Source organism: Scatophagus argus, chromosome 4 (assembly GCF_020382885.2).
Source record: "Scatophagus argus isolate fScaArg1 chromosome 4, fScaArg1.pri, whole genome shotgun sequence".
Lineage (NCBI taxonomy): Eukaryota > Metazoa > Chordata > Actinopteri > Scatophagidae > Scatophagus > Scatophagus argus.
The window spans coordinates 19,350,014-19,366,483 of NC_058496.1; the positions used below are offsets into that span (position 1 = coordinate 19,350,014).

General features: G+C 38.7%; 1 protein-coding gene across 1 annotated transcript; it reads left to right on the forward strand.

Annotated features, from left to right (window-relative positions):
• Positions 1–1,116: 1,116 nt before the first annotated feature.
• Positions 1,117–16,470, forward strand: LOC124057687 (serine protease HTRA1-like). Its single transcript, XM_046386170.1, has 9 exons — positions 1,117–3,450; positions 7,207–7,306; positions 7,394–7,598; positions 9,569–9,763; positions 9,882–9,914; positions 10,519–10,633; positions 10,788–10,845; positions 13,043–13,138; positions 15,206–16,470. The coding sequence occupies exons 1-9, from the start codon at positions 3,033–3,035 to the stop codon at positions 15,369–15,371; spliced, it is 1,386 nt and encodes a 461-aa protein (XP_046242126.1). The 5' UTR covers positions 1,117–3,032; the 3' UTR covers positions 15,372–16,470.

Genomic DNA, 16,470 nt, shown 5'->3' on the forward strand with positions numbered 1-16,470 from the left:
TAAGTCTTGCAGTGGGATAAGGGCCCCCTGCTGGATAGCTAGGGTACTAACAAGTTTTCCGACTGGTGTTGAATTACTTTGGCTCCATTAGAAATTTGTTAGATAACCTAACTGTGTAGCTCGGAATCTTTAGCAAAGTGATATTAAGGCTAACCCGCTACACTCCACTACTACAATGAGCGGAAAACAGAAACATTGTGCGTTAAATTAGATGACTAACTAGCAGGGAGGTGCAGAGACCTCTGGTCGTGTTTACAACGATATTCAACCTCTCCCTCTCACAGTGTGTGATTCCCACCTGCTTTAAGAAGTCTGTTGTAGTCCCCGTCCCAAAGACAGTCCAGCCCAGTAACCCCAGTGACTATTGCCCCATAGCCCTCACATCTGTGGTGATGAAATGTTTTGAGAAGCTGGTCAAAACATTCATCACCTCCTCTCTGCCCCCCACCCTGGATCCCCTTCTGTTTGCATACCGCCCAGACAGATCCACAGATGACGCCATAACCTTCCTGCTGCACAAGACACTTTCCCACGTAGACACTAGGATGGAGAACTATGTGAGAGTGCTGTTTGTGGACTACAGCTCAGCATTCAATACCATAGTCCCCTCCAGGCTGGTAACTAAGCTGTGTGATCTTGGACTGAACTCCTCCCTGTGCAGGTGGATCCACAGCTTCCTTACTGGCAGACAACAGGTGGTACGCGTGGGCCCCTATAACTCTACCCCCCTCACCCTCAACACTGGATCTGAGAGAATCAACACTGAGAGGATGAGGAAAAGCTTCTTCCCCCAGGCCATCCGTCTGCTCAACAGTGAGCGTTAATCTGGACAATCCTACTCCCACCTGCACTACATGCACTAAATGTAAATACTCTTCATGTAAATACTGCACATTTTCACTTTTTTAATTTTCATTTTATTGTTTTTTTATAAGCGTTCTCTTTTTGCAATATTAAATTTTTTTTATTTACCTATTTTTGGTAGCAGGAACATAAAGAATTTCACTGCACATTGTACCGTGTATGATTGTGTGTGTGTCAAATAAACCTATCTTGTATCTTGTATCTTGGATATGATCAGAAGTTTCTTTACTTCTGTCAGAGAAGCCCCTTAAAGATGACGTGGAGGCATCGCACAGAGCTAGTAAAGTTAGAGTTAGCGAATGATTTTCATCTATGCATGATGAGTTTTATCTGTGGATGAAACTAAAGCGCTGCCCACCAACAGGTGTAATTCAGGAGAAATACCAGTCTCCGACCCATAAATCGTTATTCTCTGTTAACAAGTGTAGACAGTTAATTAAGGCGTATTAAAGCTCAAACAGGGCTAAAGAACATACAATTATACCTGCATCTTTTCAAGCAGCCCACTTGAATCTCAAGTACATGAGAAGGCAAAAAAAGAAAGAAAGAAAGAAAAGAATGTAAAATAATGAGGAAAAGGGGCTGATTTTGTCACAGGGAACCCCTCTGACTCATACAACCATTTCCATGCCATAAGAAAATTATACTCACAGTTTCAAACAAAAGTCTTGAGAATTAACCCATCCAATGAACCAACGTCTTCTGAAGATCCTGTCTCAGATCTCAGGTCAATGGAAAGTCTAGAACAGAACTGAAAGTGTAACTAAACGAAGGGTTATTATTAAGATTATTAATTGTGACAAGAAAATCCATTAAAGAGAAACACCTTTGTTAAGTTCATGAAGGACATCATTATAATTAACAGCAAGCTCCAGGTCTTTGTTGGTACATGTATGACATGAAGCTGTATGCTGACTGCAGAAAGTGTACAGCTGATGTAATTATCAGCAGGACATTATTTAAAAACTCAACCCCATTTTTATTTAATCGTAATATGAAGCAATTCGTTATGTTCTCACGCTGTGATGTGAATTTAGGTGCTCCATTATAGCACCGGTGTGTAAGATTTTAAAGTTTCATACTTGATGCTGCCATCAGAAACAACTATGTGGCTGACAGTAATGCAAAACAGTAAAGTTGTGAGCAAAACAATGAGCTGAAAGATTGTAAAACACTCAGACGAGTGATAATTCTGTGTTGGTTCGCCACTACATGCAACCACCTTTACATTACATATATCCCTTTGATCCAGTGTGACGTGAAATAATCAGCGCAGCTTTAAATTACACTGATGCTGCAGTATTGTTGATACTTCTGTATGGTGGGTTAAGAGTAATAGCATTATTCTTGCTTTTCATTGCTTGTTTTATCATTTCACCTTTCAAGATTTATCTGGCCTTTTCATTTTTTCTGTTTGATGGTTTCTTTGTTTTAGACATTTATGTCTGTTATTCACTTCCGATACTGACTGACTTCTACTGCCAGAAGAGGAATACTCATTTGTATGTATTTCTTCCGGTGTATTTGTGCGTGTGCATGAACATTAAAAGTAGATTTTCCAGTTCTCATTAAAAGAAGTATGCAGCAGGTTTTTTGAGAAACATCATATTCATTATTGGATACAAATATAATTTTATGATACAAAAATATAATGTGACAGTCCTGTACGTGATATAGTTGTTCACATTCCTTAAGTTGACATGTCATGACAGCTCCAAAAATGCATTTATGTGTGCAGGATACGTGTAAATAAAACTATGTAGGTTATAATGACATAAAAGTTAGTTAGAATTCTGAAAATGAGACTGTGGCGACTCTTCGTTTCACCTCACTGCATTCAGTGCCAGATCCAAACCACAGAGTGAGAAGAAAATATTACACCACTTACCATCACATGCAAATTTGACTTTATGAATGAGGCACAGACATTAAACCCTGATGCAGCTGCATTCCATAGCGGTTACATAAGAAACAAGATCCAGGATCAGCATGCTGCTACTAGAAGATAATTATTGGCCCTTATCCAATCCTAAAGGATATTAAAACAGCAGTGGCCTGTGATGATGTCTGCCTGGATCAGCTTCGTCACACAAACATCAGGACATGAACATCGTAGAGACCTTGGCCTATTGAGTCAAGAAGAGGAAGACTGTTGTTAATCGACTTTCATGATGAAGATTGTGGCTTGCTTTATCCTCCTTGTCTCCGCAGTAGTTCACGCAGGTGTGCTGAGACACGGCCAAACTTGCCCGCAGGTTTGCGATGCCTCTCAGTGCCCTGTCCCGGCGCAGGCCTGTTACTACGGGAAAGTGAGGGACAGGTGCAGCTGCTGCGCAGTGTGCGCAGCTGGGGAAGGTGAAGTGTGTGGTGGTGAGCTCTCCTGTGGCGACGGGCTGCGGTGCGACTCTGCCCGGGGGAAGCCCGGGGTGCTGTTCAGCACCTGCGTGTGTGCCTCCTCTGGCCCGGTGTGTGGCAGCGATGGCAGGACTTACCCCAGCATGTGCCGCCTGAAAGCAGAGAACAGGAGAGCCGAGCTCGGAGAAGGACCACGGGTCATTTTCATCCAGAGGGGTTGGTGTGATTCCGGTGAGTTGTGAGACTCGTTTGGCTTATCACTGGATAGTATTAACAGAGCAGTGATAAGGTTCATTCTAAATAATGACTAATGCTACTATGTATTTTATGTATAATTTTGAATGCATAACTTTTAATTGAAAATCAAGTTTATAATGTGGAATTGCTCTGTCTACTTAAAGGAATAGTTCAACATTTTGAGTGTTGTAAAGATGAGGGTCGGAAGCAACCTCACACTGATGACAGGACATCAGGAAACCACTGCTCCTTCTGAGAAAAAAGTCTAGCTCATGTTGGTTTTAGATTTTTTATTTCATTTTTTATTTTTTATGGAGCTTGATTCATACTAGAGATTAAAAGGACATCACAGCTCCACTACTTCACTTGTGTCCAATGTTTTTATGCAATTTTATGTTGATTGCGATTCCCTCAATGTTATGGAAGGTCGCTGGAGTTCCCCTTTAAACCGCAATTGTTCTGTCGGTGCTCCTCTGTGGCCTAACAGACTGTAGTGATACCAGCCAGGACTGAAGAATTGATGTTGACTTGAGAAGCTAATAAGCCATTCAGAAGACTGTGCAAGACTCTTACATTTGATGAAAATGGTATATATCTGGAAACTGTCTTCTCAGAAAGCTTGATATAGTGTGCCTCAAACACTCTGCATGTTCGTGCTCATGACGCAGACACAAATTATCCAACGTTGGTGCTGAATTCTCCTAAGAGAATCCCAACACACTGCTGTGCAAATGGACTATATCCCATTCACAAAACAAGATCTATGGGTACAGCTGAAACAATTAAGTTGATTAATCAACACAAAATTAGATCTTGACACCTAACCTGCATTTATATTAATGCACGAGTCAGAATAATCTAATGAAACCAGGGACATTTTACTGCACTGAGTACCTTTACTGTGAATACTTTAAGTACATTTTCAGTGCAGGACTTTTCCTTGAAACAAAGTATTTTTACAGCATTGTGTGTACTTTTATTTAAGTAAAGGATCTGAGTACTTCCTCCACTACTGGTTGTCACTCACAGTTGTCACATAGCTGGAGGAAGACTCTGTCACCATTGCTAAACACTGCTAAACACAGCAATATGACAGATAGCAGAGTGAGCAGAGTGAGTTGCCAAAAGAAAACCAAACCACCTTTATTTTCTGCACAGTTTGGGGTGATGAAATTGATGAAATAAGCCACTAAGTGTGAAGAACAAAATCTTTAAAATGAGAAAACTTAAATCCATTTCTCCCATGTGGAGAGTGTAGAAAGTGAGAAGTGAGAGTTGCAGATAGCACTGTGTATGTTAAAAGGCCTGTCAGTACATTTCATCACCTTTCATCACTGCTGCACAGTAACCAGAGAGATCTGGAAACAGACAGGCGAAAACGTGTTGCCATGTATGTGTGTGTGTGTGTGTGTGTGTGTGTGTGTGTGTGTGTGTGTGTGTATGTGTGTGTGCGCGCATGTGTATGTCTGTGTGTGTGTGAGAGAGAGAGACAGAGAGAGAGAGAATGACCACCAGTATGTGATATGTGCTCTCCAGCATCTACCATAATACTAAAGAGAAAGCTCACACACTTTATCTGCTGCTTGTGTTTGCTATTATGTTGCTTATTCCTGACAACTGAGATATTTTAATTGTGTACAGAGGGTTAATATTATGAAAACCTTACCAACGGCTTGATGGTTCAGCATTTTATTATGTTGAAAGCCTCAACATGTTTATCAGTTCTTATTAAAGCTTCTGGAAACAATATTCTGCAGTTAATTACATTCCAGCTTTATTTATTTATCATTGTTGTCTGCCAAAAAGAGCTCAGGTCAAAGTGCTCCCTATTCTTTCATTTTACTGCAAAAGATATTATTAAATTTTTAAAGTGCTCCTTAGACCAAATTACCTTTAGATTGGCCATGGATGCGTTCTGACCTTGTAGTTAAGAAAAAGAAGAATTATTACAAAGAATAAAAAACTTTCAAAACATTTCTGCTCTCCATGAAATACAGCTCTCACAATATTACATTTTCAATGCATGATTATCAGATCCAAAAGGATTCATGATAGCAATATTATTGTGATATCTATCAAAAATGTCCAATAAAGTCTATCATTCAAATTCACATTTAAAGGTACAATATGTAATATTGTCATATTGAAATGTCTTAAAGAGACCTTTGTTGTATATTTTGCTGAACTGTGTATTCGTATTTGTACTGTGTACATTATTCCAAATGTTTCCAGCAGTTTTCAGAGCCAGAGAACTCTGCACGAGGAAAAAAGTCAGCAAATGTGACAAAACACTGCCTCATCTGTGATCATTTCTGTCTAAGTCACATTCGATAGATTTTCACCCTGGATTTATCTGATTAGTGATGGTATTTTCTTTTTCAAAATATCTAAAAACGTTTTTATAACAAATCATCTTAATTCTAACAATAATATTACATGTCAAATATAATGTAAGTGGTATTTATATGATAGATAATCCACTACTGCAGAAGCTGGCATAGCCATACAGTGTAACTGAGAAGACAGTGAATGTTACAGGATCTCCGTGCCAACAGCGACCATACTGTTGATTTGTTTGTAGAGCTTGCTGACAGGCAAAATAGTTGGTGTACTGCCACAATAGCTCTTGGCAATAGACACTTTCATTTGCATTTTAGGCCGTTTTTGCAGAGACAAGTTCATTTGTACAACTCTGTAAACACAGTAAGAATGTGGTAGCTCAAGGAGAGAGGCTGCATGTTTGCTTAGAGAGCAGAGGAGGGGAACGTTGGAGCTAATATCAGAGACTGTACTACCCACAGGTGAAATAAACACAGTAGGATGCATTTTAAATTAAAGCTGTTAAAAGTGCTAAAGTGTTAAGGTTTGACCTTCTCTGTCCTCTTGTAGAGACTCACAATTTCATCTCTTTTGATATCAGATCAAAAACAGCTAATAAACTCTAGAAATAAAGCAGAATCAAGGCAGCTTTGGCGTGTACTGCTCTATAATCTTTGTTTTTATGATGAGGTTTGTTTGTGCTTGCAGTTAGTCCATGATCTCAGTGAAATTAACCATCGTAAAAGCTCCCAGTAGAGCAATGATGTGCCACTACTTGTCTGAGAAACAGGACACAGTGTGACCCACATGCTCTGAAAGTGAAGCCAAGTATTTACTCATGCAACCCTGATTCCAAATGAGTTGGGACACTTTGTAAAACAGAAACAAGACAATAAATAAGACAATATCTTGAATGTTTTACCATGCCACCTTCATTACTTTTTGTATGCATAATCTGAATCTGTCTGAATTCCAAACAAATTAGGACAGAGGCAAAATGTCATGGAATGCTCAAAAATCACCAGTATGGGACATTGCGCAGGTTCATTGATTACAGAGTATAGCATCATGATTGGATATTCATCTCTCTAACTTTTCACTATTTTCTGCAAGATCTTTGGCAGTTCAGATCTAATTAATTTGCATTTAGTCAAAGAAAAAAGAATATATGAAGAAGTTTACCAGTTTGTATTAATCCCAGTCTAAGGCAACACTAGCTGCTCTGTGAATGTGAATGTGAAGATTCACAGTAGATGGTCTGATGGTGAAGTGAGGTGAAAGTGACTGAAATAGTCTATATGTTTATAATTATCTTATCTTAGATTAACAAACATCATATGTGTAATTCATTCATTCAATTAAAATAGATTTTAACAAAATGAGTGACCTAACCTGTCTATCTATTACCTTTATTATCCTGGATTCTCAAAGGAATGCAACATCCGGGAAGTATGCGCTACAAGTTCAATTTCATTGCAGATGTGGTGGATAAGATTGTCCCAGCTGTGGTGCATCTGGAGCTTTTCCAAAGGTAAAACTAACCAAAGCAAGAAACTTAAAACACCTGCAACACTGGGCCTACAAAATGATGTTGCATTTCAGCTGTTCCCTTTGCCAGACTGCCATTTTCCAGTGAGGAGCTCCCTGTGTCGAGTGGCTCTGGGTTTGTAGTGTCAGAGGATGGCTGGATCATCACCAATGCTCACGTACTCACCAACAAGCAGCGGATAAAAGTTCAGCTGAAAAGTGGTTCACAGTACGATGCTACAGTCAAGGACGTGGACCAGAAAATTGATGTTGCACTCATCAAAATCGAACCAGATGTGAGTGCCCACGATTTCTCCTCAGCTCCCAAAGGGTCTTAGACTAAATTCTTGTCTTGTGTTTTCCTCTGGCCTGGCAGCTTGTCATCAGTCAGTAGCTAACATCAAAATGTATTAATCCTGCACACAAAGGGGGAGGATATCCCACTGAGAGTCATCGAGGGCACCAAAATTAGAGTCTGTTCCTCAACATGGTCAGTTTTTCATCTGACTTCCTCTCGGGGGGTATTTGGTCAAGCCTCATAAATTCAAAGCCTCAGCTAGTTCTTGTGTATTTGTCAGTGCTGTTCTGAATAAAACATTCCACTGCTCAGACGTGCTCCTACACAATCAGCTGCTTTTCATGGTGGAGAGGACACTACTTCTAAGCACTTCACTCAGACTCCGCTCAGCAAGAAGCACATGATTAACCTTTTTAGTACTGATCTGAATACAAGAACACCTCAAGATCAAGAGTGAACCACCACCACTGTATCCAACTGCTCCACAGGGGAAGGCATTTATTTTAAACAACCAGGGAGTGGGGACAGTTTTACAATGCTATATTTCTCTATGTTACATTCCTCGTGGAAGGAGTTCTAAAGTTTACCTAAAAGGCAAATTTCTCATAAGGCTCCATGCCCTGAGAAATGTGGCCATAAATTTGGCAGAGCAGTACTCGCAGAGATAAATTGCTTCAGCCTGGAATAAGAGGAGGCAGGCAGAGACAAGCTAAGGCAGGGTTTAGTTTAGCAATTTAGTAAGAAATAAACACTGTTCACCACTCAAATTCAGCTTACTTAAAAAGGACCTTGGTGATTTTAAAAACTGATTAATAAAGTTCAATCAAAGTTCTTCATAGCAGACATTATTTTGTTTTGAAATGAAAAGTTTAGTGGTTACACATGTGTGAAAGACCTGATGGAAAATTATTTAAAAGGTCCTTGAGGATAGTCAGCAAAAAAGAGAATAATTTCTTTTTTCTGTAATTTTATCCATCCATAGCTAACACAATGATAGAATGTATGACTATTTTGGTCATACACTTTCTGTAATAAAACATTTAAAGCAAAATTCTTCTGACATGGGGGACACTGGGAAAAAAATCTCAAATGGGGGTTTGTGGTCTAATTTGTGTCAGTTTAAGGGTCCTTGATGTGGCGAAAAAATTAAATCACTTCTGACAAAACATAAAAAAATGTTTTCTAATTAAGACCTTAATGAATTGTATTAAGGAGTACTCTAGGTTTTTATTCCAGGCATTGTCGTACCTTGCACCTAAATTACCCACAAATCAGTCCAATGACAGTAAGACTCATTTGTGTTATATTAGTAGTGTCTAATGTAGCCTTGAGCTGCTAGCCTCAAACAGAGATGTTGCTCATTTCTTCCTCTCTAAATCCACATCCCCAGATTTTTTTTCATTTGCAAACTTGTAGTCTTCAGACCCGACGAAATTCAAGCGCAATTAGATGCTTTTTCACATATGCAGTAGCGCTTAACAACACCTAAACAGATTTTGGTGTGTAATGTTCTTGAAGTTCCCCTTTAATGGGCAGAGTTAAACAAAGTGCTCCATTAGCTTTTACAGATTGGGTGGGTGATTCATTTCTTTTTTCTGTCACCACAGAAGTTGTGTCTAGAGGTGCTAAATCAAAGTGCAGAGTTTCAGACTGGGTTTGGAAGAAGCAGGTGAAATGTCTTAAAGAATCGAAACAATTCCTTTGGATTTCTGTGTGAGTTGTAAATACGCAGAGCTTTGAAAAAATACAGCTGTTAGTCAAGCTTTTATTAGCAGAGATTCAGCTTTGTCACCCGTTTAATCTATACTAACCCATAGTTACTGTGTCTAGAAGCCCTAGCCTGTTGACCTAAAATAATCTTACAATGCCAAACTGAGCTAATGAATGAAATAATGTCATTATTTCACCCATAAAATTGATTTTTACCCTCCCCTGTGGGTTATCACATCTCTTTGTGTCTTGTTGCAGAGTCCCCTGCCAGCGCTTCGTCTCGGTCAGTCGTCAGACCTGCGCCCTGGAGAGTTTGTGGTGGCGGTGGGAAGCCCTTTCTCCCTACAGAACACCGTCACCACTGGGATTATCAGCACTGCTCAGCGCAACGGTCTAGAGTTGGGCTTTAAGGACTCTGACATGGAGTACATCCAAACTGACGCCATCATTAATGTCAGTGAGACCACAATTCACATTACAAACACAATCACTGCCTTTCTTGGTTCTGCACTTCATTTCATTTACCTACTTTCACAATGGGTAAGAAAGTGTTTTTGTGCTCTGTTGACAGTACGGCAACTCTGGTGGACCGCTGGTCAACTTGGTAAGAGAATTTATAGTGCTATATTGCGTAAAAAAGAGATAATTCCAAACCATTTGCACATTTCTTCTGTTTTCTGCTTTATAGGCAATCTTTCTTGTTTTATTAATGATAGTGAGGACTAAGGTCATGATTTTAGTTTTATTTAATACCCAAAGTCTCCAGTCTGCTTTCCCAGGTTCAAGATTAAGCCTCCTTCACAGTATTTTTGGACAAGACCTGATTATGGAGGCCTTTGCATTGTTATTGTGGAATAAAAACATACAGATGGTACATTCATTATCAAGGTTGCTGCCACTGGCTTCCTTTCTCTGAAACGGCAGTTCTGTGTAAAGGAGAACAGTTGCCATACCAACAGTGCATTTTATAAATTGTCCTTCACTGTGAAAACATAGATAAGTGACTACAATAATCAAGACTGATGTTTTTGTTGTAAGTAAAAAGAGCATTTAATAGACTATGAGCCATGTTATGTACATTGGAAGTAAAGAACGTTTGACACTCTTGCTGTGTTTTTTTTTTTTTTTCCACCAAGTGTCAAAGCTATGTAATCAATGAAGCACTTAAACCACAATCTCATGGCCCTCCTTTCCTTTGTGTTTAACAGGATGGAGATGTAATTGGCATAAATACATTAAAAGTGGCAGCAGGAATCTCTTTTGCCATCCCTGCAGACAGAATACGTCAGTTCCTGGCTGAGTCATACAACAGACAAATCACTGGTGAGCAGCCTTGTTGGTTTTGCAGATACGGTCACAGTGTCTAGAAAGTACTACATGACCTCATTCATTTATTCATTCATTCATTTATTCATTCACTCATTTATTCATTCATTCATTTAGTCATTCACTCATTCAGTCATCCATTTGCCTTTAGGAAACAGAGCACAAAAAAAGAAATACCTCGGTGTCCGGATGCTGCAGCTTTCACCTTCGTAAGTGAAAAATAAACGCCTATCCATTTCAAGAGTGTATGTATGAATGTATTAAAGAAGTGAATATTGGAGTCCATGATGCCGCTCATTCATTTCAATGCAAATTGCGAGCTAAACGTTTTCTGGATTTATTACTGCATTGTGCAACCACTAGGGCAACCATTAAAACTTATTTTCATTATCATAGACTGTTATTTTTTTTAAAGTTAATCAATCTAATTTTTTAGTCTGTAAAACATAAAAAAATGGGAGAAAATTGCATCACATTTTCTCAGAGCTCAAGGTGATGTTTTCAAATTGTTTGCCGAAGACTCTTCATTTACTCTCATAAACGACAAAGAAAATCAACAGCTTTAAGATAGAACCACCAAATGACCACATAGTCCTGCTTGGCTCATAGACTTTACGTTGGGATCAAAACATAAAAAATGTCTATTCTAGGCTTGGAAAGTCTTCCAAATACAACACATTTTCAATTAAAAAATCATAATACAAAAGTTTTGGGCTGCAGAGGATTTTGTAGCTGCAGGTCCATGAATGTCCACTGGGTATCCAGCTTTTGAATTAATACATCCATTGGTTGAATTAAGACACCGCAGTGCTTTGAGTTACCTGCTCACATCAGAGTGTTAACATCTAACATCCCTGGTGTTTAACTTGTATGTTCACTATGTTTAGCATTATAGCTTAGCACAGTAGCATGCTATTAGCTACAGCTGAGGCTGCACTCTGTGTCTTTAGTTAATGTTAAACAAAGTTGATTTTGACCTGATGATGGCACTGGACGAAGCCAAAGGTTTTATGATTGACCTTGAGGAGGACATGAGCATACTAAATTTCATGTCAGTCCATTGAACAGCACATGATATTTTCAGTCAAAATCTCAAAAATCAACCTCATGGTGGCACTAAAGGAAAAGTCAGGGAATCACCAAAATCACCAGAATTCATCTTCTGGAGACCATGAATATCTGTTACAAAATTTCACTGCAGTTCACTCAGTAGTTGTGAGCCATTCAAAACACCCTACTTGAAGTGTATGGCATGAGTAAAGTAAAAAAAAAAAAAAAAAAAATCATTTAGCAAAGCATAAGTAACTTTATATCATAATATCAATTAAGATATATGAAAAATGTGACTTTATCTAGATATTGTACCTATGTCAGGACATAAAATATAACCAACACTCTACACATGTTGACTGTCTATGTGAGATATTGAAATATTTTCCTAGACATTTAGAGACATTTTAATGATATGCATAGGATACATATCTGAAAAACATTCCACATCTGAATACTGTACACCACTTATTACTATCAGTCTTACAGATACTAAGTAGTTTTAAACCATTCAACGAAGGATTCAAGATTCAAAATATTTTTTTGATGTGGTGTGTCATGTTATATACTGATGTATTTATGGTGTTATTTATCATGTTTGGGTTTTTTTTGTTTTTTTTGTTTTTTTTAAATTAGAAATCATTATGTGCAGCTAACGCTGCACATAATAAAAGCTGGTTCAGGCACTCTTACAAATCTAACAGCAGTGATGTGAGCTGGAATTTGGAATTCTCTGGATGGAGAGCATCCCTGTAAGGCCGCATGTGTCTCTGAATAGAATGTTGATCCAATGAGAGTTCTTTCGGTTGGAAGTACCATGGGGGTACTCCTGCTGTTGACACTAGTATGTGTAGAAACTGTAGAGTACTGAGAACTGAATGATTTGCTTAAAAATACATCCACGTAGTGAGTCAGCGAAAACAATCAATTTTGCTGTTTAAGGTGTCTTAATTACAAAGTGAGGCTGGTTAGTGAGAGAGCAGAGTTGATTAAATAATAGATCAAAGTAATGGACAAATAATTAAAATTATTAACTAAAAGTAATAGATAAACTGTAAAATAGACCACTAAACGTAATGGATAAATGGTTTCCAGATTTGTCCACTGCGTGTGGTTGTAGCGTGAACGTAAACTTTACTAAACAGAACTAAACACCTGAGAGTTCAGTTGTATGAAAATTATGTAAGATCCACCATGATATCCACTTTTACATTATTATTTTTCAGTAACATCCAGTTTGAAATGAAATGAAATGAACATAATTTGAACATGACTGGTGGTGTTTATGAATGGGTGCTTGAGTTCATCTGACATGACTACCGGAGTTTCTGTAATCCTTCTTTCTGTCTTATCCAGTTTGATCCAAGAGCTCAAGGAGCATGAGGGTAACTTTCCAGATGTGAGCTCTGGGGTTTACGTTTATGAGGTGATACCTGAAACAGCTGCAGCCAGGTAAGGGATGTGCTACAGTCTCCTTCATTCCTTCATTGTGTGATATGATGTCAGCATAGCTTTTCTTATAAAGTGAATCCACCTCTGAAATGACGGATGTAAAATTTATTATTTTGCTGGTTGTCTGTGGGAGTCCCTTCACCTTAACTAAGACTAGTTAAAATTGAAAGTTGCACTAATAGTTATATATCAACAAATGACTATATTAAATATGAAAAATGTTGCTTATATGCACAGAATCAACTCTGCCGTTCTCCTGAGCACTAGGGACCATTTTAGCAATTTCTGGCTCCTTGTTTTGGTTTGAAGGCCCAATACTTACTGTTATGGTTCAGTTTCACTACTCTCACCTACCTCATTACCAGCAGCAGCTGGCTGGTGGATGTTTTCGGTGAAAAACAAGCTAATAAACAAACCCATTGTATGCTACCTATCCAACACCAAACAGACAAAGTTAGCAGGTAGCTGGTGAACATACTGGAGCATTTTGCTGCTCAAGATATTCTCCAGATGGTCTGGCCACTATGTTAATGAACTAATATTGTAGGAAACAGTGTGTTTATTCAAGTTTTTAAGTGAAAATGCCTGCCTACTATGACTGAAATGGGTTGGAATGGGTTCATACATTTAGAGGTGAAAATTTATACAATATTATATTGCTTCTTTGGACAATGACATATTTACTGATATTGCAAAATCTGCCACAATGCAATTTGAACTTGATTCAGTTCAGGAATAAAAGCTTGTCTTCAAAGTTATGATTGATGTTTGCACTTTGTATCAAACATTTTGGATCTTTGATTATGAAATCAGTATATCGATCCAGATCCATGGCTTGTTAGAACCCTTTTCACATTACAAATTAGTCATTTGATGCATTGTTAATAGGAAAATATTGACTAGTGCAACTTTAATGTTATCAGTTTTTACAGCGGATTTTGTAAGTATATTTACTTCAATTTCAATTCACAACAAAAGTTATCTCATGACACTGTCCAATTAGAGCAGGTCTAGACAGTATTAAGTATATCTTCCATATATTGTCTTTCCCATCCTGTCATGATGATTTAGGTATGTATATGTTTACATATTTCTTTTTCTGTAGTTTCAGTCCAAAACAGATCACTATCAGTCTAAAAACAGTCTCAAAAACAAACAGGAGTCCGACTGTGACTGACATGTGTACATGTCAGTATTATCCTACAAGGTCAACCTAAGATGTTATCTGATGCACAAAAGATGTTACGTTGTTAAAAAATTATGTCTTTTTCCTATTGGTGTAAGTTTAAAGCAAGATGCCTCACCAGTGAGCTGTTCGTTTTTATTTGAAAGTGTTACCTGGAGCTGATCAGCATGATGCTCAGCAAGAGCTTGTTTAGGCACTGGGCTTTACAAAATGCAACAGCAGTGCTGTGAACTGGCATTTGGAGGCCTCTGGATATTTTCTGATGAGTGGAGTAAGAGCATCCCTGCAGTTCTCAAGGCTGCAGATTGAACTGTGGTTCTGTTGCTCATTATACTTGTGCTTCCCACAGGCAAAGCTCTGACATCTTTCTTAAAGTGAAGACAGGATCTTTCTCTCTCTCTGACTCTTTAGACTCTTGATATTCTTAATAGTCCAACACCTCCTCCCATGACACTGAAGCCTAAAGCTTCAAACAGCATACAGCAGTAGTCTACAGTACAACCAGTACTGCAGAGGATATCAGTTTACCATGGCAAAGCTGAATTGTCCATTATAGTACTTCTTGCAGCCCTCGCTATTGAAACCAGAATGTAGTTTTTAATCTTACAGCCTGCTGTGTATTGACAGTCAGTCTGCGTAAGATCATCAGCAAGAGTAAATGCCTCAAATGTAAATGTCAAGCAGTGCAGTGCATTATAAAGCCATGACCCCACCGCTTCCATTGTTTAGTGAAGCTCTTGAGGGAGAAAGAACCAGACAGGAAAAGACTTGTCTAAAGGTCAGTGATGTTTTCTTGAAGGTGTGAGATCTACACAGCTGAGGTGTGTCTGTTTCAGTAAGGCTATATCTGTGAACGATGTCTGCTGTTGTTTTCTTCACAGTGCTGGCATGATTAATCATGACGTTATCATCAGCATCAACGGGCAAGCAATTCACACCACAGATGAAGTGAGCGAAGCTGTCCAGAGCAGCACTGCGCTTTCAGTGGTGGTTAGACGGAAGGATCAGGACGTGTGGCTGACGATCATTCCTGAAGCAACTGACTGATACCACTGACTGCAAATCTCAGCCATTAAAGAAAAACTTACCACGCCACTGGTAAAATGGTTCTTAGCGGTATGCTCTGTATGGTTTTAGTAGTTAGACGCAAGTTACAAGAAAACATTTTACCCCATTTTGTCAGCTCCTCAGAATGAAGAGCAAGACCTTCTTTGTGTGTTGTAGAGACACCATTTTTTTCAACAATAAAAGAGGACGAAATCTAGAAGCAAATTCCTATACCCATGACATGATGCAACAAGACACATCATGTTTTCACTGAACAAGGGCCCTTTCAGACACAACCCAACAACGATAATGTCTTGTGCTGCATCATGACAGCTTTTTGCTTTGTCGAGCGAAGCAGCTCACCACACTGCTCAGCAAGCTTGTACCCAAAGTTGAAATAAGTTGAACTTTGGCTGCAATGCAAGCACAGCTATCCTATAATGTTGTGTCTGAAGGGGACTTGAGGCAACAAACTACAGTTGTAAACGCACCGCAATGTTCACAGATCATGATAACATGCCAGTACAACTTGTTTTTTGTTTTTGTTGTTATGTTGTTGTTTTTTTGGGGGGGCGAGGGTTGTAATGAAAGCTGAAATGAATGACAGAATTGAAATTACACAAAAACAGGTGTGTACACCAAAGAAATTAACTGTACCATTTGTCACAAAAACTCCTAGTATGGTGGTAAGAGGAGCTCCATCTGTGGGTCACAGAAACATGACATTTCCACATCATCTTATATTCCAAGGACAATGTCCTGATTACTCTGGTTAGGCCTCACTGTGATGCAGTTGACAATGTGTTCTGTGGATTATCCAGACTAATGAGAACATTTTGCCTCACGCAAGAACACCTTCATATTCTTATCATTAAGTCACTTAGAGTGTGATGTTTGTTCATATAGGTCTTCCAAGATTTTTTAACTAGACGTTGTGGCAAAATACTCAATTTCAAAACAATGAATAACTCCTGTTCATTCAAGAATCAAGAGTCTTTATTGTCATTATGCAAGCATAACAAAATTTTGTGCAGATCAGCTTAAAAGCACACTTATAAATAGCACTGTTTGTACCGCTTTCCTGATGGAAGTGGTACAA